The sequence below is a fragment of the Sphaerodactylus townsendi genome, linkage group LG08, assembly GCF_021028975.2.
Source record: "Sphaerodactylus townsendi isolate TG3544 linkage group LG08, MPM_Stown_v2.3, whole genome shotgun sequence".
In the NCBI taxonomy this organism is placed as follows: domain Eukaryota; kingdom Metazoa; phylum Chordata; class Lepidosauria; order Squamata; family Sphaerodactylidae; genus Sphaerodactylus; species Sphaerodactylus townsendi.
In genome coordinates, this window is record NC_059432.1 from 62,546,583 (window position 1) to 62,568,834 (window position 22,252).

The following is a 22,252-nucleotide window of genomic DNA, read 5'->3' on the forward strand; positions in this document are numbered from 1 at the left end:
CTTCTTTAATCTTTAATTCATTATTTCTCTTTCTTTTTTTAATCTACTCCCTTAAGAAAGTAGTCTCTTATGTAAGCTTTACATGCTTCCTAAACTATATTAATCTTTATTCCTGATACCCAATTTATCTGCAAAAATTCATTTAATTCCTTTACCCCCTTAATTATCATCTCTTCTTTATTTAATAGATACTCATTCAGCTTCCATAATGGCACTTTCTTTTTATTCCTTTGTTCCCAAACGAAAGGATGATGATCAGATAATATTTTCGCTTCAATTGCAATGGTTTCAGTCCTCAAACTAAGATATTTAGTACCCATTACCATATATAATCTCGAATGTACCCTAAAATGCTCAGAAAAATATGACCCCTCGTTAAATTTCCTCCATTTATCTTCTAATTCAAAAAGTTCACAAAATTCAAAAAAGGACTTTGGTAATTTACCTTTAATTAACCATGCCTTTTTCTATTTTGCACATTCTCCAATAAGTTCAAAATATTTCTATTCTGCAAATACCTAAATTTTTATTTTATTCATTTTATTTAAAGCATTTATTGGATGTCTTTCTTCCATATGGAGGTCAAGGAAGCTTACAAGATAGATAACTCATATAAAATATATAAAACACATAAAAACCAAAATTTAAAATCAGAATTTAGAACAGCTGGTAACTTAATCAAATGCAGTCCTAAATAACAGCCTCTGAGATCAAAAGTGAGGGAGCCAAGCATATCTCCTTGAGATGTTCCATAATCGTGTGGCTGCCACTGAAAAAGCCCACCAAGTCAGTTTCTTTGATCGATGGAGAAGTCAGGATTTCTTCTTCTTGTGATTTTAACTCTTGGGCAGAAATTGGTCAAATCTCTTTATGTTCCAATTTGTTAGATGTCTTTTATGTTCTAGTTTGCATATGATATGACCTGCCTTGGGGAGAACTGTCACAATAATTCTTATTTGCATTCTAGTATTACCCATTAAAATGTCTGCATAAAGAAATCAAGAAGCTACAAACAGGAGGTATGAGTGGTTGTGGTGGGTTACACTGGACACAGTGTGTAACAGACTTCCCTCTGTGATACATCTCTGAAGATGCCAGCCACAGATGCAGGCAAAACGTTAGGAACAAGATCCACCAGACCACGGCCACACAGCCTGGAAAACCCACCACAACCAGTTGAATCCAGCCGTGAAAGCCTTTGACAGAATGTATGAGATTGAAAGTTAAGCTGCATGTCAAACTGTAGGCCCCTTGAAGCAATCAATGAGCAAAACTCATGATACCACCACATTATTTCCAATCTATTATTATAAAAGTATGACTTGGGACAATGATCATGGGCAGCCCCATCTAAACTCAGCGGTAGCCCTCCCAGTGGCATGGGGAGACTTGAACAGTAAAAAAGCCTCCCCGCTGCCAAAAAGCCCCCATTGGGCTGAATGGACTTTTTTTGTGCAGCAAGTCTGAGGCCCAAGCTGCTTCTATAATGCTGGCAAAGGCCAGGAGGACCTCTGGCTTGCCCCCCTCCCCGCACTATACTGGGGGTGGCAGGGGCCCTGGGATACTGTGTGGCATTCAGTGCTGCATCCCAGCATCAGGGAGGGCTGTGGCGGCAGCACACTGGTGATATCGCCCTTCCATTGGGGCAAGTGCCCTGGGGAGAACAAATCTGCCTGTGCCACTGTGAGCTGCTCCCACAAGCAGATGTGCCCCCCTTTGGATGGGGTCATGTTTCAGTTGTTTTATTATTGTGGTTATTGTTTGATCATTTCAACTGTGATATGCCTCTATGACATCTGATATGCTAAAAGGGAGGATTTAAGTGTGAACATAAAAATAAATCTCTGAACTATCAAGTTTACTTAAATCCTTTAGGATACAGTTTATACACAAAACACATTTAGCAAACAAATCTAACAGCACAGTGTCAATAAAATAAATATTAACATTACATATTTAAATAGAGGCTGTAGTAAGCTCATATTTGCTTGCCATTATTTTACAATTCCTGCACAAATTAAATTTTGGCCCATGCGCTAATAAAATTAAAGGGAAGGAACTGAAACGTAAGAAAAGAATTCATGCATTCAAGTTTTCGAATAAGAAAAAATGGTATATTCAACAGTTGCAGATGTAATTGTTTAAGTCTCACATGAATTTCTACTTTACGATTCTAAATGTAAACTGATCACTGTTCCCCCTTTTTAAAAAATACACCATTAGGGGAAGGGTGGAATTCTTGGGATAAACTCGCCAGGAATACTGCCACACACCAGCTTGTTTCATACCTTGACTACAGAAATTACTGAAGATTCTTGAAGTTGCCAAGTTAAACCAAGATTGACGTTTTAATATTAAACACACTGCTTTGTTATACAAATAAAAATGAATCTTCTGAAAGCCAGGCTATATTTTATGTACTACATTTAAATCCCTTTAGAGTGGCCCACAATAGGACTACATGTTGGGTATCATCCCTTATGTCATACTTCAGGAGATGGCTAGATTGCTCATTTAAAGTCATACAATTGTCATTAGCTACCTCCGAAAAAAAAACATTGACTTGGTTTGGGGCATATTAACAATTTCCTTGTATTCTCTGTTAGTCTGTGCTTGGGGAAAACAGAAAAAAATCCTCCTCCTCCTCTTTCAATACACACAGAAATAACATGAACATAAACAACTACACTAATCTTTGCCTTAACCTTCAGTTTCCAGAGTTTTCTAGTTCAAAAGTCAAAACTATTTGCCAAAATGCTTACATTCTCACTTTAGTAGGTAATTTCCTCCAGATTCCAGTACACGATGACTGCATTATTGAAAGTAAAACATGAGAAAATTATTCCTCGCTGGACAAGGAGAACAGCACAGTGTGCATTTACTTAGCAGGCAAAGAACCCTGTGTGTAAACTTATTTAAGCAAAAAGATCACCTGAAAAAAAATAGTGTTTGTAATGGGCAACTCCACAGCCATAACAGCGAGTCAGGCACAAGCAGCATTCAGGCCAATTTTAGTGTAATTTGAACTTTGTTTTTAGAAGCTAAAACAGTGCCAATATACACACCAAGCATGGCTTTTAAAAGGGACTAAGGAACCATTTAAATCAACCAGTTCAACCCCATTCTGTAACGTCTACCATTACTTCCCAAGTTATGGTATCTCAGAATCTGGACGACCTAAGGAGGGGTAGATAATCCAAAACCTGTTACGTTTGTATGCAAAAAGCATGATGCCTACATTTTAATTCAAAGATCACACAAAGAATGACTCAGCCATATTTGCTTAACGTGCTAATGTCATTTTAATTTAATGTAAATATTTAAGACAGAAAGACTATTCATAGGAGATTCTTCTCTTACATTAATGAAAACTAACAATTGTCTGTACATGGCTAGTACATGGAAACTTAAAAATAAGATTATCTTCCTATACTGCCAAATTACATGAAACCAATATCTTCAGACATTCACTTTGCATACTTTCACTCCTTAAGGCAAAAACTACATCACAGTGTGTTCTGTTTTGCTTTTTAACCCAAGGCTGCCTGGGGCAAACTGAGCACAAGCGAGACATGCAAAAAGAGGCTCTTTCTCCTATTATAGCTCAAAAGGCAAACTCTATGCTGGGGATAATTAGAACGGTCCATTGGTTACTTACCGAAAAGGGGCCTTCTACTGGATGGCTAGGGGGACATCTTGATGGGTGTTTCCAAAAAATTTTCTTTTCCTTTCCCTATATACTCAATCTTCTCTCCTGCTCTAGAAGGGCCTCCTTGGCACAAGCCGGGATTTCCCTCAAGCCGCATCCCACCTCTTCCCTCCTCCTCTCTCATCCTCCGCCTCTTTCCCGCCTTTTCTCTGGGGCAACATGTGGATAATTAGAAAAGGAATTGATAATAAAACTGCAAAGATTGTCATGCCCTTATATAAAGCAGTGATGAGATCACACTTGGAGTACTGTGTTCAGTTCTGGTCGCCGCATCTCAAAAAGGATATTGAAGAGATAGAAAAAGTGCAGAGAAGGGCAACGAGGATGATTGAGGGACTGGAACACCTTCCTTATGAGGAGAGGCTGCAGCATTTGGGACTCTTTAGTTTGGAGAGGAGACGTCTGAGGGGGGATATGATTGAAGTCTATAAAATTATGCATGGGGTAGAAAATGTTGACAGAGAGAAATTTTCTCTCTTTCTCACAATACTAGAACCAGGGGGCATTCATTGAAAATGCTGGGGGGAAGAATTAGGACTAAAAAAAGGAAACACTTCTTCACGCAACATGTGATTGGTGTTTGGAATATGCTGCCACAGGAGGTGGTGATGGCCACTAACCTGGATAGCTTTAAAAGGGGCTTGGGCAGATTTATGGAGAAGTCGATGTATGGCTACCAATCTTGATCCTCCTTGATCTGAGATTGCAAATGCCTTAGCATACCAGGTGCTCGGGAGCAGCAGCAGCAGCAGAAGGCCATTGCTTTCACATCCTGTATCCTGCATCGGTGGGCCACTGCAAGTAGCAGAGTGCTGGACTAGATGGACTCTGGTCTGTTCCAACAGGCTCTTTCTTATGTTCTTATGACTATTTACCATGATCACAAAATGGGGCCTGCAGAATCAGTGCATCACTGAATTCTAGATGCATGGGATAAACAAACAGGCCTGCCAAGAATCACTACAACTTCACAAATATTTCCTTTGCCTCCCCCCTCCATACTCCCAAACACCACATAAAGCAAGCCAGACAGTGAGACACAGTGATTAACATGTCAAACTATAACCTGTGAGATCCAGTTTCAAGTCTCTACCCAGTGTTTAAGCAGTTCAAGATCCAAGCTTTGAAGGAAATGTGCATTTACTTTTATTAATTTAGGGTTGAGTCTGCTTTTTTGCCCAAAGGCTTCTGACTGATTTTCCTTGCTATATTTTGGGCTTCTGACTGGTATATCCACATGCCTCTGTGGGGCCCATATACAGACTTAACACTGATGCACTACCACCAATGACAATTTCTGGTTTTGTTCAAGAGCAGCTAATCTTCAACTACTCTAAATAAGCCAGTTTTTCCTCATTAAATTGCATAGTATACAGTATCAGAGCTGTCTTTATGAAATGTATAAAGCTTATACATTACATAAAGATAACACTGTGTGACAATTATCTGAATTTAGTTTATCTGCTCCATAATTTGTTGCAGGGATTCTTTGTCAGAAGAGAATGTACAAGACCTGATAAAACTGCCTTCCTAGGCCTCATTAAGAATGCAACAACTAATCAGCTCAGAGACCTGCTAGTAAAAGAAACACAATTCTTTCAATTCCTATAAAGCTTATAAACAGACACAAATTAATCAGTTAAGACAAAAGCATGTGATCAGCAGCTTTAGTGGTACAGTGTATTGAAGCTACATGGAGAACAAGCAAGGAACCAGCTTCAGTTCTTACACTGCAGATGTGGAGAACTAAGTAAGATGTGGAGAACTAAGTAATTAGGAGAATAACAGGATAGATGCTAGCATATAGACCACATGCAGTTGTCAAATATCCCAGAGATCCAGAAGAACTAAGGAAGAAGTGAACAGGAATACCTACATCTAATGTAGAATTAAGTAATCCTACCAGAGGTGCAGAGCTGAAAATACCTGAGAAGACAGCAAGCAATCACAGAGCTAACAAAAGTACCAATATGTACACTAACTGAATTACTCCTAAATAGCTGCTTGCTCTTCCCTTCTCCAAAAACAATCACTATTACTGTGCAATGGGAAAATCTTTTGCAGTGAAAGGCAGAGGGGCTTATTCTCCAAGGATGCATAGGGAGATATGCTACAGGCTGGCTTTGCCCAAAGCCAAACTGAGTAACATTCCTTTTATTAAAAGCAGCCCTCCCTGTAAGTTTAACTACTGTGCTGTAAACATAAAAGATGTTTCCCTCCACACTTTTTAAAAAAGTCTCTAATTCCAGAATCTTTAACAACAGGGATGTGTTTTAGTTCCAGAGACTCTGTGTGAGTTTCAACATTACAAGGCAGCCTCTCTGTAGGTGGCCTGTCTCCTACATTAACTACCTTAAACAAATGACATTTTTAAGCCAAACACACTCTAGACAAAAAAAGGAAAAAGAAAAACCACAAGGTGGCCCTGGCTTCAAGGGAGGTCTGCCACCAACTAAGAACAGGAACTTGAAAAAGTGCCTTGATGCCGCATATGAAGAACGAAGGACATACAACTCATGCAGAGAATACTTAAGATTTTACAAAACTGCCTTAAGCAAATATATGAGAATTGGAAACATTCAATAGTGACAGACTATGATGACTGCTCTATCAAACCTTCTCCGGGTGATGAGAAAGATAAATATAAGAAGATGAATGGAATGCTGCGGATAATATACTCAGCATTACAAAACAGGAGAGTTTTATCCAAGACTGCAGCTATGGAATTTAACTCCATTCAGATAAACGTGCTGAACTGATGATTATTAAATTTGTTTGGCATTATATCATAAATCATCTTTACAAAATATTTTAAATGAAAAGGATGCCTATAATCAGGAGCTATCTCTCTACAAACAAATCTCTTCTGTAAGCTATCAATAGTAAATATTTAAGCAAAATATGAAATTCCTTCTCATGAGCAAGGAAAGCGAGGGCAGCTACATTTCAATTTTTGCATATTCTTATAAAAGATATATCTGAGGAAAAATGAGATATAAATGTTTTAATAAATTAACAGTCACAATTTTTAACATCTATTTGTAACATCAAGACTCTAGTACAAACTAGATTTGTTCATTCAAAATCCTGGGATTGATGGGCACAATCTTGGCCTTTCCACAGAGAGAAAGCACTACGGAGTTTTGTTTGCTAGTGCCATGCCAGAAGCAGATAATGAAAAGGAAGGGCTTTTTTCCCCTCAAGTTTTCACCATTCTGTGGGCAATCATCATGTACGCTAGGAGTTTACAGAAAACTGGGTACACTGATAAACACTTGCATACACCAGGGGTCCCCAACATAGTGCACATGGCTACCATGGCACCTGTCAACAACACCTTTTCTGGCATCCGCCAAGTGTTTTCAGGAAGTGGGTGGAGTCTGGTAAGGCTTTTGTCCAGCAAGACTTCTGATTGGCTGTGCAATTTTTTAAATTGCTTTGGCAGCAATTGTTACCTCAGCACAAGATCTACAAATTAAGCTGTAGAAGCCATTTTGTGGCTAGCTCTGCCTCCTATGGCAGCCATTTTGTGGCAGCAATATTGTTGCTGCACTTACCATGCTGTGTCAGAATTCCGAAATGAACCTACAGGCTCAAAAACATTGGGGACCCCTGGCCAAATCTATGTGACCACATCAGTTGCTATAGATAGACTGAGCACTGTAGACAGTTAAATATAAAGACGAAACGCACCCCAACACAGAACACAGTAATCCACAGCAAATGAAAACAAGCACTCACTCGTGTACTCTGTTGTCGCCATACAAATCACTTAATCCAAAGCTCACATAGTGCCAGTGCTCAGGAACATTTAGGCCTGGGCTCCCCAAGTTCCTGTACATGCTGACATAGTCCAGAGGATCAGGTCCACCTAACCTATTTTTAAAAAGTAAGAAAAAAGACAAAGTTGCACTTTAGTATGTGGAAGAACATGGATTTTTAAAAACAACAGTATATACCACTACTAAAAACACAGCATAAATAAACCTTTTTTTAAATAAAATCAGTGACATCGCAACTACAATGTTGTCCTAATTCTTATATTTATTTATTTAAAGCATTTATTAGCTGCCTTGCAGAACTTAAGACAGTTCACAATGTAAATAAAACAATGGGGATTAAAAACTCAATCAGGACAGTCAATAAACAAAAAGCAAATTTGTCAAATCCAGCTCTTCAGAAGATCAGAAGTGAGGAAGCTGTTTCAAAATTGTAGGGCTGCCACCAAAAAGGCCCTCTCTGCTGTGCCCAGCAAACAAGCTTCTTTGATTTGGTGAGACAGTCAGGAGCACCTCTCCCTGTCATCTTAATTCTTTCAGACAGCAGTGCACAGTTTGGCCCTTATAGCAATATTTCCTGTTTTATTTACTGTCTGCCTTTCTCACTGAGATGCAAGGCACACTCCAGAAATAGAAAACAATACAAAAAAGCAAGAATAATATAAACAAATAATGCAATAACTAGGTTAGAAAACTAGAGAACAAAGTGATACAGTAGAACCTCAAAAATTGGTGCCTTCGACAATCGTCGATACCAGGTGCCGATTTCCGCCATCTAAAATCGTTGGCTGCCTCGATTTTCAGCGGCTGCCGAGGTACGCAAACAGCGCTGTGTGTACACAAACGGCATTGCGCATGCGTAAACGGCGTTCGCGCATGTGCAAAAGGCGTACCTCAAAATACGCCATTTTCGAAAATCACTGATAATCTCCGGACGGATTATCGGCGATTTTCGAGGTTCTACTGTAGAACCAATATAATAGTTCAATACACAATCCAAATACTGCCTCTTTTTTCCATCATCACAGTTGACATGGCATTCGTGGTCTCAAGGCAAGAGACATTCAGAGATGGCTTGCTACTGCCTGTCTCTGCATCATGACACAGGTATTCCTCAGAGATCTCCCTTCCAAATACTTGCCAGGGTCGACGCTCCTTAGCTTCTGAGATCTGCCAAAATCAGGCTAGAATGGGCTATCCAGGTAAGGGCAACCCAAACAAACATTAAAATTACAACTTGCTTCCGTTTTACAAACATGCTTTCCTGAGTATTCCATTTTACTACCATTATATCTCCTTTTAAAAAATGTCCTCTTGAATTATATTCTATACGATTTGCAAAATAATTACAGTGTGGGAGACTTTCTGACCTTATCCTACTAGGCAGCAGCCACAACAGCATGTGCTTCCTTTAAAATATCTAAAGGAAATGAATGCCTGCAAACTGACAGCGTGGCTGATGAGGCTTCCTTCTTATAACAATAAGCAATAGGAATTAATATATACATATATTAGAGGCAGACCCCCATCAAAAAACAAACAAAAATAGTGGCATGAAAGCCCTGGACAAAAAATATGTTCATTATAAATTAACTAGTTTTTTCTCTCCAAAATTACAATTTTAAGTGCTTAGGGAAAGCCTGTTGTGCTTCCTGTAGGTACCTGAAATTGAAATTTTCCATTTGCTATCAATAACTCAGTCTATGTATTGAAGGCTTTCGTGGCTGGAATCAACTGGCTATTCTGGGTTTTCTAGTCTAGTGGCCCCAGTCTGGTACTTTTTGCTTCTAATGCATTTATGGCTGGCATTTTCAGAGGCACGTCATGGTAAGATGTGTTTCTCTCTACTGTTACAGTGTGGAATGTGGTGGGGTATGTCAGCCATAGATGCAAATGAAACGTTATGGGCAAAAACTACCATACCATGGCCACACAGCTGGGAAAACCCACAACAACCAATAACTGAGTCACAAGCAGCAATAAAATAGGCTTAATAGGAACTGATTCACAGTAACCATCTCCTAAATTTCATGACCTAAGTGCATAAGGCCTATCTTCAGTACTAACCTCTTCCCTTTGCTCATTCACCAGCAACTGACTCCATCAGATATCAATTAGTTCCTTTCAACTGGAGGGCCATCATTTTTTCCAAGATGATCAAAAGAGTTGAACCTAGTCACAGTGATGCTTGTACATGAGCATGTTAAGTGCCACTAAATCACAGCCAGGTGGGGGTTTCAAGGCAAGAGATGATGATGTAGTTTTAAACTGCCTGCCTCTGTGTAACAACCCTGGACTTCATTGGTAGCCTCCAATCCATACACTGACCAGGGCTGACCCTGTATAAACTTCCAAGAGCTGACAAGATTGGGCCAGCTTCACCACCAATATTATACTTAGGTTGCCCTGATCTAATCACTTCATGTGGGGGTTTCCCTCAAAACCCCATTAAAGTCCATAGACCAAAGGAATAAAAGAACCAGCATTCTGGCCACAAGTGTTGATAATTACACATACAGCAGGACATTATTAAGATCAGAAATTTACAAGGCAGTTTTTCCTCAAATAATTTTGCTATTAAGAAAGAACAGCAGAATATTCAATCCCACAAGATAGCAAGATCCTCCCCTCTCCTGCATGCCACCCCACACTCCCTCCCCTTGCATGTCACCCCTCTTTCCCTCCCCCCCTTTCCCTACCCGCTCCTTACACTAGGGTGGGTGGCCATGTCCAGATGCCGGACCCCCTCCCCCTTGCATGCCACCCCTCACTCCTTCCCCTCCCTCTATTACCTGCGAGACCGCCTCTCCCCATATTGCCTCATTAGGCCCCACCGTTCATCTGAGGACTGAACAGTCAGATCAGACTGCTCTAGAAGGTTAACTCCTCTTGAAGCAACAGATTCAAAGCTTGGGGGTGCTGCTGGATCCTAGCATATGGCTGCAAGCTGTGGTCTCCTCCATGGAACACAGTGTCTTTTACCAGCTTTGGCTAACTTGTCAGTGATCGCCATTCTTCAAATAATGAGATTTAGCCTTGGTGATTCATGTTCTGATAACATCCAGGGTAGACTACTATATGGGCCTTTGAAAACTGCTTGGAAACTCCAACCTTCCCAAAATGCTGTGCTCAGCTTACTGCTAGAGGCTGGATAAAAGGATCTTATCACCCATGTGATGAAAAAATTTGCACTGACTACACATCTGTTTCCGGGCACAATTAAAAGTCCTGATTCTGACTTTTAAGCGCCTAAACAGCTATTTTCTGTTTCACATAAAGATCTTAGTAGATTGTATATTCCTCCACCACAGAACAAAGTGTGCCAGACCTTCCATGTTGTAGAATGCTCCACCTGGGTCCTAGTGCCTCCCTAGCCCTGCTTCCCCCCCACCCAATCTATTTGAAAGTAAAAAAATACATTTTGCATAAATGCTCTTGTATCAAAGTACCATGTTCAATACTGCACAAAATAATGATTTTGACAAAGACAGTGTGTAAAAAACGAATGATAATCCTCATATTCATTTGGGACTATATTCTAATGTGGAAGCATACCATTTTCTCAATCACTGCACTTTAACTGACCAAGCTAACATATTTATGCGAAACAGCATATAGTACACTACAACCTCCTCCTGTATTGTCCAGCCTGCTGATTAAAAGCAGTCTCCCAGGTCCTGCACTCCGTGACTTGTTTGAAGAGGTGAGATAGGGGGTGGCAAGGGGAAGGGCATTTTCAGTAGTGACACCACTGAATGGTATGCCTCCCCTCCTAAGGCACCTCAGGCCAAAACATTTCTTTTTACGCAGGCTTAACAGAGGAGGCTTATCTTCTTTAGAAGCTTTTGTCTGCTTTTAGCTCTAGAACTATTTTTAGGCTGTTCAGTGGTGTTTATGCTTTTTACAGCCTTGCTTCATTTTAATATTTACTATTTGTTGTTATGCTTTTATAGCATTATTATTAGTTGCAAGCAGCCTCAGCGGTTCTCAATCTGGGGGTCACCACAACATGAGGAACTGTATTAAAGGGTTGCGGCATTAGGAAGGTTGAGAACCACTGCAAAGGTCTCTTCAGAGGCAGCATTATACATTACCTAAAGAAGTAAACAGGTCATACTTTTCTTTCCCAATTTCCTCCGCACAATTAAATGTTCATCCTCAACAAACTGCAGGATGAGAGCTGATATTGTTGCAATTCTATTTTTATAATGTTGAAAGAACTAGTAACCTGTCCCTCTTTATAATCTTCAGAATATGCATTAGGTACATCTACAAGATTTTCTTCAGTGTGAAAAGTAGCCACCTGAAGAGATAAGGACCTGGCCATCTCTCCCCCTTTTTCAGCTTTTTAAAGGCAGAAGCAGGAGACATCTAAATGTCCACTTTCTCTACCTCCTAGCCACATGAAATACAGGATGTTTCAACAGGAAGATAGAGCAGATAAGGGGAACACAAGCAAACAATGGAACAATAGCAGGATATGCAATGGGCTCAGGACACCAGCTGCTTAAGCACCATCTGCTTTTACATAAGCAAAGAAAACATTTCTTGTGAGGAAGAACTGAAAGAGGCAGCTTTGTGAGACATGCCACAAATAGAAAAGCTTTGTGTGAAGATTCATAAAGATGTGCCATTGCAAGTATGAAGGAGATATACCCCTAAGTACAATTTTAAAGGGACCACCAGATGTCAGTCTCTCAACTATTTAATGGCAAGCAGTGTGCTTGCAGCAAGACCACCTAGTAGTAGTGTTTCTCACTGCCAAAGGCAAAGAAGTTTAATTAACCCCATGCAGCCCAAACGGAGGGGGGATTGCCATGAAAAAGAAGCAAAGCAATATCACTTGCTTCTGCTGAAATTTTAATCATGATTTGGTTTTCTGGTCAGAAACTTCCAAACTATCACCAATGAAAGGTTATTGCTTTCCTGAGCCTGTACGCCATTTTCTAGGAACAAATAATTATGTTAGTCTATACCACTTTGCTCAAAAATGGCTAGAGCATTTAACACTGAAACCTGAACTCCACAGCTATATAGTGAGTTACTGAAAGAGTGTGAGAGTGCTAAAGTATAAACTCTTCTTTAAAGAGAATTACCTTAATTCCTCATCATGTGAATATTACAAGAATGGGGACACTCTTCATCTTCCCATGGTGTCCCATTTGCCAGACTAGCTACAAGGGGAATTGAAGTTCCCTGACTGAATTTCTCAACATCACTTTTGGTCCTTAAAACAGAAGCCATAGATTTGCAAGAGTAAGAGATATGGATTAAGGTGGTGCTGTACTGGAAAGAGATAATTAATCCTTCCCCAAGACTATTTCCCCAAACAAAAAGACTACCTACTCCAGTAATTTTAGTCTGGGTAGGGGGATAGGTATAACATGAGTAACTGGCTGTTGTTTTGTTAGTTTTTCTATTTCTGTACTGTGGCATAGTAGGATCCTTCTTCTATCAGGAAAGATGGGGGTGGGAAGGAGAAGGAAAATAATTAACCCTCCCTCTCCAGCACCATGGCCTTGCTCTATACCAGTCCTCCCAGCTACTTCTCAGTGTCAAATTACACATCTCAAGTTCCCATAATACCTACGACTACTGGCACCATATTCAGCATAGCCAAGAACTATTGGTCATCCCCTCATAAGGCCAACAACTGAAATCCACCAGAGGGAGAACACATTACCTATTACTAGTCCTATGATGTGGGGGAGAAACAGAAGAATAAGTCATGTTACACAGGAGCACCTAATCTAACAGTGTCCAGCTATATGTTTATGTGGACACAACTCTGAAGAACTGACATATTATTCTAATCATTGGGTTCATATGAAAAAGGAGCAATTCACCAAAGGATAGAAAAAAGAATATAGAGTTCAATGACTAAATTTAAAATAACAATCTATTTTAGAATCTTTTTATACAGAATAAATCACGCAAACTAGTTTTTGATCAAAAATGTAGACTACTACAAATTCTAAAAAATTGGTTTGCGCATTCTGTGGCATTCAACCACAGCATACACAAAAATGTACATGCACTCAATAAAGACTGATTTTCATAGAAAACGTCTAAAGACCTCACAGTACAAATCCACATAGTTTGGAGTTCTTAAAGACACGTAGCCAAATTTTTTTAATGAAGGCTAAACAAATTGCAATTACACTGTGCTACTGAAGTATACACAGTTGCAAACAAATGAGTCCCATCTACTATGCAAAAAATCTTAATGTGCAACAGTCCTCAAGAGCATCCCTTCAAATGAACAAGGCCAAGAAACATATTGTCACGAGGCATCAGCCACGAACCAGACACTGGCTACATTCAGATGTCAAGAACAAGCCCTGATTTGTTTGGGATGATAAACAGGATGAAAATCTCAAGTGTAAAGACTCCATTCCCTCTCTGCTTACATACAACACAGAGATTGAAGAATTCCTAAAACACAGTATCTCCAAACTAACTGCAACTTGTTGTGACATCTGAATCCGGTTCTGAAGATGTAAAGGCCCAAAGGAAAAATTTAAAAACTAAGAAAAACATATTTTCTGACCTTTTTTCTAACTTTCCAACAGAAAAATTGGAAAATGTGGTGCGATAAAAACAAACTCCTATCTCTCTTTTAGAGTAAATAAAATGACGAAGACAAGATTTTTCACACTCAAAATATACCCATGAAAATGTGTCAAATTTTCAGTGCTCTCCAGTGGAAAACCTGGGACATTTGTGAGGGAATTGGAAGAATTCTTACAGTGTCAACATATAAACATTTTAAAGTTATTCTTGCTTAAATGTAATAATTTTAGCAAGAATTAACAATCTTTGTTTAGTGGTAACACATTAACAAAAAGTTCAGTGTTTTAATAATGTTTAATAATGGATAGCCCAAGTTAGCCTGAGCTCCTCTAGAAAATTTAAATCTACATTAGGCCCTTTAACACAATCGCAGCTTATTTCTTGTCTACAAACCATGATTCTGCAAACCACATTTTAATCCTGATTTTGAATCTCTATTTACAGTCAGGAAATGTACTGCAATTCGTTAAGATTCTTTATTCAAATGTCACAACAGGTTTTAGTAAGGCAGAAAGTTTCCTAAATCAGGAAGTCCTTATTGTCAGCATGGAACACAAGATACAGAAGCAGCACATTGTCCACAAATCCAAAGATTTCAGTCTCATTACAAATAAATTGTATCTTATTAGTGACATCTGAACTCAGGCTTGGATTCCACCTGGATTTCTAAGGGGACAGGGGGGAGCCTTAACCAACTTCTGTCTCCTTCAGTGACCAGAAAGCCCCTTGAAATATTGCCCCTGGGAAGACAGGCCTCCCCCAAATAGCTCAGGGAGGAATTGGAAGTCTCCCACAACAAAAAAGTCAGCTAAAAAAACCCCATTTCCACTAACTCTGAGAACCATTGAGGGTGCTTATCAGGTAAGTATTTCCAGATGGGATATTTCACACTATAACCCAATATTTTTCTGACCTGGGAAAGTAAGGTGTCAGAGTGACAAATGGGTGGCAGATGATTTAAAATTTCCTGTTATTTGGTTAATCTGTCGCTAAAGGATGCTATTCAGATCCTTGCTCTGTGTCTCTAGCCTTCTGCCTCCTTGACTGCCACTTATCCTAAGCACCAGACAAAACAGCATCAAAACTCCTTGCAAGGTAAAGCAGAGATTATGTTCCAGTCCCACATCATCTTTGTATTCCCTGGGTGCTTGTACCACATCCTGTTACTTCATATGCCACCCATGCCATTCCCTCCATAAATCCTATATGTCTAGAATCATATGTGCAATTTCAGACAACACTTTCCCTCTCCTTGTATCAAATTAGGTATGTTACCCTTATGAGAATCTTCTTACACACCAGCCTACAAAGAGATCCTTACAGAGACTACAGTTTTCCAGTAAGCTACTGATCAAGGTAGAACACATGTCAGAGTCAAACTAGGACTACAAAGACCCAGGTTCAAATCTTCACAGGTCTGAATTCTGCTGGGTGTCTGTGGACTAGTCACTCACTGTGAGCTTAACCAAGCATGGTTAAGGGAAGGAAAATTGTGCAGAGATCCCTGAGCTTCCTGGAAGAAGGGTGTGATAAAAATGTGATGGACACGAGACAACAGGACAGTGATATCTTCAACCTCACTGCAGTGGCTTCTTCAGGACTTAAATACATCTATCCTAAAGATCAAAAAACTCCTTCCCTTCTCCTACTTTTCCATGTATAAAGTCTACCTCCATACAGAGATGCAGGTGACTGCTAATGGACGTAAAGTCTTCTTGACCTCTTTCCTAGCAAAATGCGCACAGCATGTCTAACACATCTTAAGAGTTCAGCATGTATTCTTAAACTAATATAGGTATATACTCTCTAGAGTATACAAACAGGTAAGGGTTATTGTCATATGCTCAGCTATCTAGACAGAGGTACATAGCCTTTTCAGTCTATATAACCCTACAAATTCTAGTGTTTAATGGATCATATGCATTATCAGACATATGCTATGTTTTTCCCTTTGGACCAACGTGTGTGCCAAAACTCTGTTTACATACACTGCTGAACGTCTCATCTGTATGTCTAATGTCCCAATGGAGCACACAATCCTTATGCACAGTTTATCTCTTGTCCGTGTGTTATCCACTCCTCATAAGGACAATCAGCTGAACAGCCAATTCATTTTGAGGCCATAGCTGTGAACTAGGTAAAGGCTGCCTGGAACAGACAAACAGTGCAATTCTGTGAAGTTACACCAGTCTAAGCCCACTCACACTAGAGTAACTCAGCAAAAGATTGCACAGTGAGGAGCAAACTCCACAGCAAGACAAAACAAGCACTGACTAGGATGGAAGAACATGTGGCTGTGCTGACACTGAATGGGTAATGTGAAAACTGGGTAGATTAGGGCAAATGGAAAATAGTATGCATGTGTAAATTGTGAGGAAAAATCCTTACCTGTTTAAAGGCTAAGGAAAGCATGTGGACTACAGAAGCACATCAGATGAGTTAGAGAAAACCAAGCATAAGCTCAGAAGTGAAAAATAGGAGTATCATAAGAAAGGGAGAGAAAAGCAGAGTACTGAAAGTACAGAGCAAACGCATAACTTCAAGCTGTTTTTTTTAAATGACAGACCCAGTGCAGTGGTTTCACAGTGTCAGAGTAGAATTTGGGAGGTGCAGGTTCAAATCCCCACTGTGCCATGGAAACTTTCTGGATGACCTTGGGACAGTCACACTCACTCTAACCACCTTAAGGAGTAAAATGGTAAGGAGAATGATGAAAGCCAGTCTTCATGAGGGAGAAAGTCAGTGTATAAATGGAACAATAATAATAAATACAAAACAAAGATCTCCAGCTAATCCTTCTAACTGTACAAGTAATCATGCTACAGAGGCCTCAGTTCCCCATACATCAAAGGAAACGATAACAAAGTTTTAAAGTTTCAACTCACCTCACACACAAAACAAATCACCATATCAACTATTCTGCTCCTTAACAAACTCAACTCATATGGCATGTATCACAGCCACCAGGTCAAGCCCCTCTCGATTATAAGCCTAAACCTACCTCCCCCCACCCCCGCCCCAAGATCACAGCCAGGCCCTAATGCCTATCCCCACACATACTGATCGTGCTCTACACCCAGGTTCAGCATCCGATGGACAGGACCAACCAACCCACCTCTTCTCTCCTGAACTACCTTCAGACCTATCAGTTCCTCCAGCGTGCACGTCGCAAAGCCACAACCCACTTCACAATAGCCAGCATCAGCAAATCCCAAACTTTTAAAATCGCCCCGAGAAACCCACAAACACCGACACTCTACCAACTCCTGGTCTTTCCCAGGTATCCCTCAGCTCAAACCTCTTGACCCCCTCCCTGCTTCTTCCCCAGCTCCCGCTCACCGGGCGCAGCCAATGCCCCCCACTCCCTCGAGCCCAGGCCCCAAAGGCCTCTCGAAGCCCCTGCCACGACCCCACCAGCCCTACCAAGCCCATGGACCAGAGGCTCCACTCACCAGTATTTGAGGATGGCGGTGACTTGCAAGGGGTTGGGCTGCTCTGGGTACAGTCGCCGGCATTCGCCATATATGCCATGGAGCCCCGGGGGGAACAGCGGGGAGAAGGGGCCAGCCGTGGGGCCAGGGGGGGCGGCGGCGGCAGCAGTCTCCATGGGGAAGCCTGCGGGAGGGGACGTAGAGTGACGGGGCTATAGGGCACGCGGAAGAAGGAGGCGGGCAGCCCCAGTCCCGCGCACAGCGTCCACACGGCCACTCAAACTCCCTTCCCGACCCCAGCCCGGCCCAAGCGGCGGCGGCGGCAGCGGCAGAAGCGGCCACAACCCCGCCTCCCGATTTGATAGACGCCTGACTTCGCCAATCGCAATCTACTAAAGGATGAGCCTGACACACGCCCGCCTTCGCCTCCAGCCCTTGCGGAGGCGTATGCCTGACACCTAGCGACGGTGACCTGCAATTGCACCCTCCATCTTGCTCAGCCAGAGAGGAATCCCTCCCCTCTCTGAGCTCTGGGCTCGTGAAGCGGCCAAGGGAGAAAATCCAAAACTCTGGAACAAGATAACAAACACGCGCGGGCAACTGCAACTACATGGCTGGGAGAAGGGAATTTGCTTGCTCATTCCTAGGCTATTGCTGTCTCTCTTGTTGCTATACTAGTTTCAGCTTAACAATTTAAGCAAAACACGTTAGAGAAGAATCTCAGTTTGTGGTAACAGTTTAACAGTGCAGTATGCAGTCCTGAAGAGTTACACCCCTCTGCGCCAATTAACTGTGGCAGGTTTAGAAGGATGTACCTCAGTTTAAGACTAAGATGCAAACTCACTGAAGGGCTCAGTTCCATCAGGATGGATTCTCTTGTTGCTCTTTTTTTTGTCTTTACAAGAGTCAGGCCACCTCATTGGGACCATCAGTAGAATTGCCAGCTCTGGATGAATGGGAGGAGGGTTTGATTGGGGGTGGTGGTGGTGGTGGTGGTGGTGGAGCCTGAGCAGGGTGAGGTTTCAGGAGGAAAGTTGGGCATAAAGCCATAGAATCCACCCTATGAAGCTGCCATTTTCTTCAGAGGATCTCTGTCACTTGGACATTAGTTGTAATCCCAGGAGATTGCCAGCTACCACCTGGAAGTTGGCAGCTCTAGCCTTAGTGATCCACCCACCTACTACTAGCTGCCTTGCAGAGGCAACAAACAAGCCACAATGGCTAAAGTCCAGCCTAGATATTTTTCTTCAAGCTCTTGGTTTCAGAAGTTAAGTGCCAGTGGTGGGATTCAGCAGGTTCGCATCATTTCAACAGAACCAGTTGTTAAAATGGTACTTGTATACAACCAGTTGTTAAATTATTTAAATACCACCACCAGAACCAGTTGTTAAATTATTTGAATCCCACCACTGAATATGGAGGTTCCCCTTACTCACTGAGGCTGCTAATAATTAAACCTGTCTTAACTCTCTTTTAAAGCTATGTATTTTTGTGACACCACTACACCCACTAGCAGCAAATTCCACTGCATCATTGTATTTTATTTCATTATACTATTTATTTCTCTTCCGCACTTTGCCAATCGCAATTCCACATTTTAATTAAGCTCCAGAATCAATCAATACATTTGCATAGTCTCTCAAGTTAGAGCAGGACAGCCAAGCAGAAAGCCCTCAGAAAAGAACAGAGTCCCCCCCACCCCCAACTGATTGGCTTAGCATCAGGCACCTATCAATGCAAGAGGATGTGATTACAGTCTAATTGGAATCAGAGTGACTATTGCTTTTTCCAAGAGCAAGCAAAGGAAGAAGAGAACACTGCAAGATAGCCCTATATCAAGTTGATAGTTTGGACTCTATGAAAAATTATAAGTTATTGGCTGTGCAATGCTATGCAAAGTTATGCTATGTAAAGTCAACTGAAGTCCATTGAAATCAAGTAATTTTTTACATCTTCCCCTTTTATGTGGTTTTCCCAATTTAAGTTGAAACCTTTGTTAAGACAACCTGTGTTATTTCCAGATTGTTCTGATACAAAAAGTCTGGATTATGTGCAGATTACTTCTTAAATAAGCCAGCCTGGATGGGATAGGTATGTATATGTGAGAGAGAAACAGGTACCAGTAGGCCAAGTGGGCCTGTCAGATTCTATCTCAGGTCTTAGTGTAACAGGTGGTGGCAGCTATTTAATGAGAGTGTATTCCAAGGCAAACAATAACCAAACAGCTTCAGGGAAGCAGGGTCTTCTACCTTTGGTTCCCCTGCCCTCCTGTCACATTATCCCATTGGGACATCCACTGGTAGTGAATTCCACAATTTAAGTACTTGTTGAGTAAAGATAATTACCTCCTTTCTATATTGTATTCTCAAAGAATAATTCCATGGAGGTGTTCCTTTGCTTGGCCCACCTTCAAGGAATGCGTGAAAATCAGAGAATTCTTGTTGGTTTAGGATTGCTAGAAACTACTTTTTTCAAGGTTCTGCATTTCCCCTGACACAATTCCTTTTATTTGTCACTCTCAAGAGAGGATTTAAATAAACTTTTAAAAATCAAGCTGTATTATACTTTGGCCCTAAGAGATTTTTATGCTAAGCTTCCTTCATGGCCAGTTGCTCAAAGGCTAAAGAGTAGGAGGCAGTTGCCTTGCTGGATGATAGGAACTTGCCCAGCTCTCTTTCCTGCATAGGAAAATTATCCAGGAGTGTTCTGGATACAGGAGTACAAAGAGTTACCACCGCCACCACTATGTTGGGCAGTTCTGCCAAAAAGCAGAGGATCCATATGAGCTGGGCATTAGTATATACAGCCTCTTTAATATATGTGTACCTCCACAGCAGATATATGTGTTTAGTGAGGCTTTATGTATGAATTTTTTTGGATTGCCTCTTGGGTTGAACAGTTACCATTTGAACGTTAACTCTTTATGACCCTGATTGGGTGGCCCAGAACAGTACCAAGTCTCCATGGCCACAGTGCGATCTTCTCTTCCCAAGATGTGAATCTGGGCAGCAACTGTCCCCTCCTCATCCTTTCCTGTACATGATGTAGCTGGAAATTAGCATTAAAATCTATTTTGGCTAGGATTCTGAAGTTCCCAAGATGACATTTTCTGGTAAGTCTGCACAGGGTTTCTGCCCTAGAATTATTAATCTTGTGCAGAAAATTATTTTATCAGCAGGCAAACATATACACACCAACTATCAGCCGAACAAGAAAACCATTGGCAACTGAAGAAGGAAAGTTAGAAACCTCTCTAAGAGGGAGCAGCACTGCCCTGTCATGCTGATGACAGTGCTAGGATGCAGCAGACATTTACAGAATGGTTCTAGTTATTTTATACTCCACTTTTTTCTTCAGTAGGACCCCAAAGCAACTTATGGCCTCATCATCTGCTTAATTTTACCATGACAACACCCCTGTGAGATAGCTTAGGCTGAGAGTGAAGTTTTCATAACAGAACTGGAATCTGGGTCTTCCAGATCATAATTTGACAATCAGGCCACTGCCACACTGGTTCTTGTTCCTGGCACCAAAGATGATGACAAGGTGTAATACAACAATAAACTTTTTGAACTTTTGTACTGGTGTCCCTCCACCCCTCTCTTCAGTGTCCCAGATCACTTAGCAAGATTATATTGCAACAGAGTTGCCTCCTAGGCCAATGGTGGTGAACCTATGGCATGGGTGCCAAAGGTGGCACTCAGAGCCCTCTCTGTGGGCACGCACGCACAGAATTTGTCATGTGGGGGGCTTGCTTCTGAGTAAACCCTCCTAGGGTCATGATTCACCCATTTGAAGCATTGCACAGTTGCTTCAAAGCAAAGCCACCGACTACCACCAAGCTTACTCCCGAGTAATGCGTGCCTCGGAGCCAACAGTTTTTCCTAAACTAAAACCTCAGAATTCAGGTTAAATTGCCGTGTTGGCACTTTGCGATAAGTAAGTGGGTTTTGGGTTGCAGTTTGGGCACTCCGTCTCGAAAAGGTTTGCATTCTTCTATTTTGCATGCCTTGGCCTACCCTCCACTCTTCTAGTAACCGCCCACACCTTTCAGTGTTGGTTTCTAGTAACTGCCTTCACCTTCCATGTTAGTTTGTTGCAGCAAGCTATGAAAATTAAAGATTGTTTCTAAATTACAATTCTAGCTTTTTAAATTGTGCCTTTTGCAGGCATCAGGTGTGGAATAGTAAGTCTAGGATTCCATACCATTTTTAATTCCTCCCACATCATATCCTGTACTTGGCCTAATTTCCCACTTTGCAGTTTTAGAGTTCCAGAAGCATAAGGGTTATGCCAGCAGTAGACTCCCATGAGCTCATGGGCATCATTATGCTAGTATTTTCTCGCCACAAGCAAACATTAGGTTCCACTAGAATTGTCCGCCCCCTACGCAGCATCATGCAAGGATAAGAGTTCCATTCTAATTAAGAGTGTTGATCATGGCCAAAGGTATCTGATTTTAGACACTTCTCATGCACTGCATTAGCTCTGTTCTTTGGAACAAGAAAATGGATACAGCGTGATGTTATTTTAGGCTTAATACATTTGGCTGTCACTAAGAAACTTAGAACCTGAACTAAACTTTGGGTGGCTTAAAATCTCCAGTAACAGATCCATAGGGTTAAACAAGAATTCAGCTTTTTAAAGCATATTTTCATACTCTATCAAGTTGGAAATTTTTTGTATAAGTTATTTCCAAAGAGGTTATTTACTATGATGCTCAGTTAACAAGTGCTTTGTGAAGCTGTTGAGTCATTTGT

The 22,252-nt window shown here is 41.1% G+C and overlaps 1 protein-coding gene across 2 annotated transcripts in view; it reads right to left on the minus strand.

Annotated features, from left to right (window-relative positions):
- Positions 1-17,801, minus strand: part of SUFU (SUFU negative regulator of hedgehog signaling) — an 85,493-nt gene extending 67,692 nt beyond the window's left edge. For both annotated transcript variants that reach the window (XM_048505521.1, XM_048505520.1), the window contains exons 1-2: positions 17,514-17,801; positions 7,451-7,585 (exon numbers count right to left, since the gene is read on the minus strand). In XM_048505521.1, coding sequence (XP_048361478.1) covers positions 7,451-7,585; positions 17,514-17,668 — 290 coding nt within the window. In that variant the 5' untranslated portion in view covers positions 17,669-17,801. The remainder of the gene's footprint in view (positions 1-7,450; positions 7,586-17,513) is intronic.
- Positions 17,802-22,252: the final 4,451 nt, after the last annotated feature.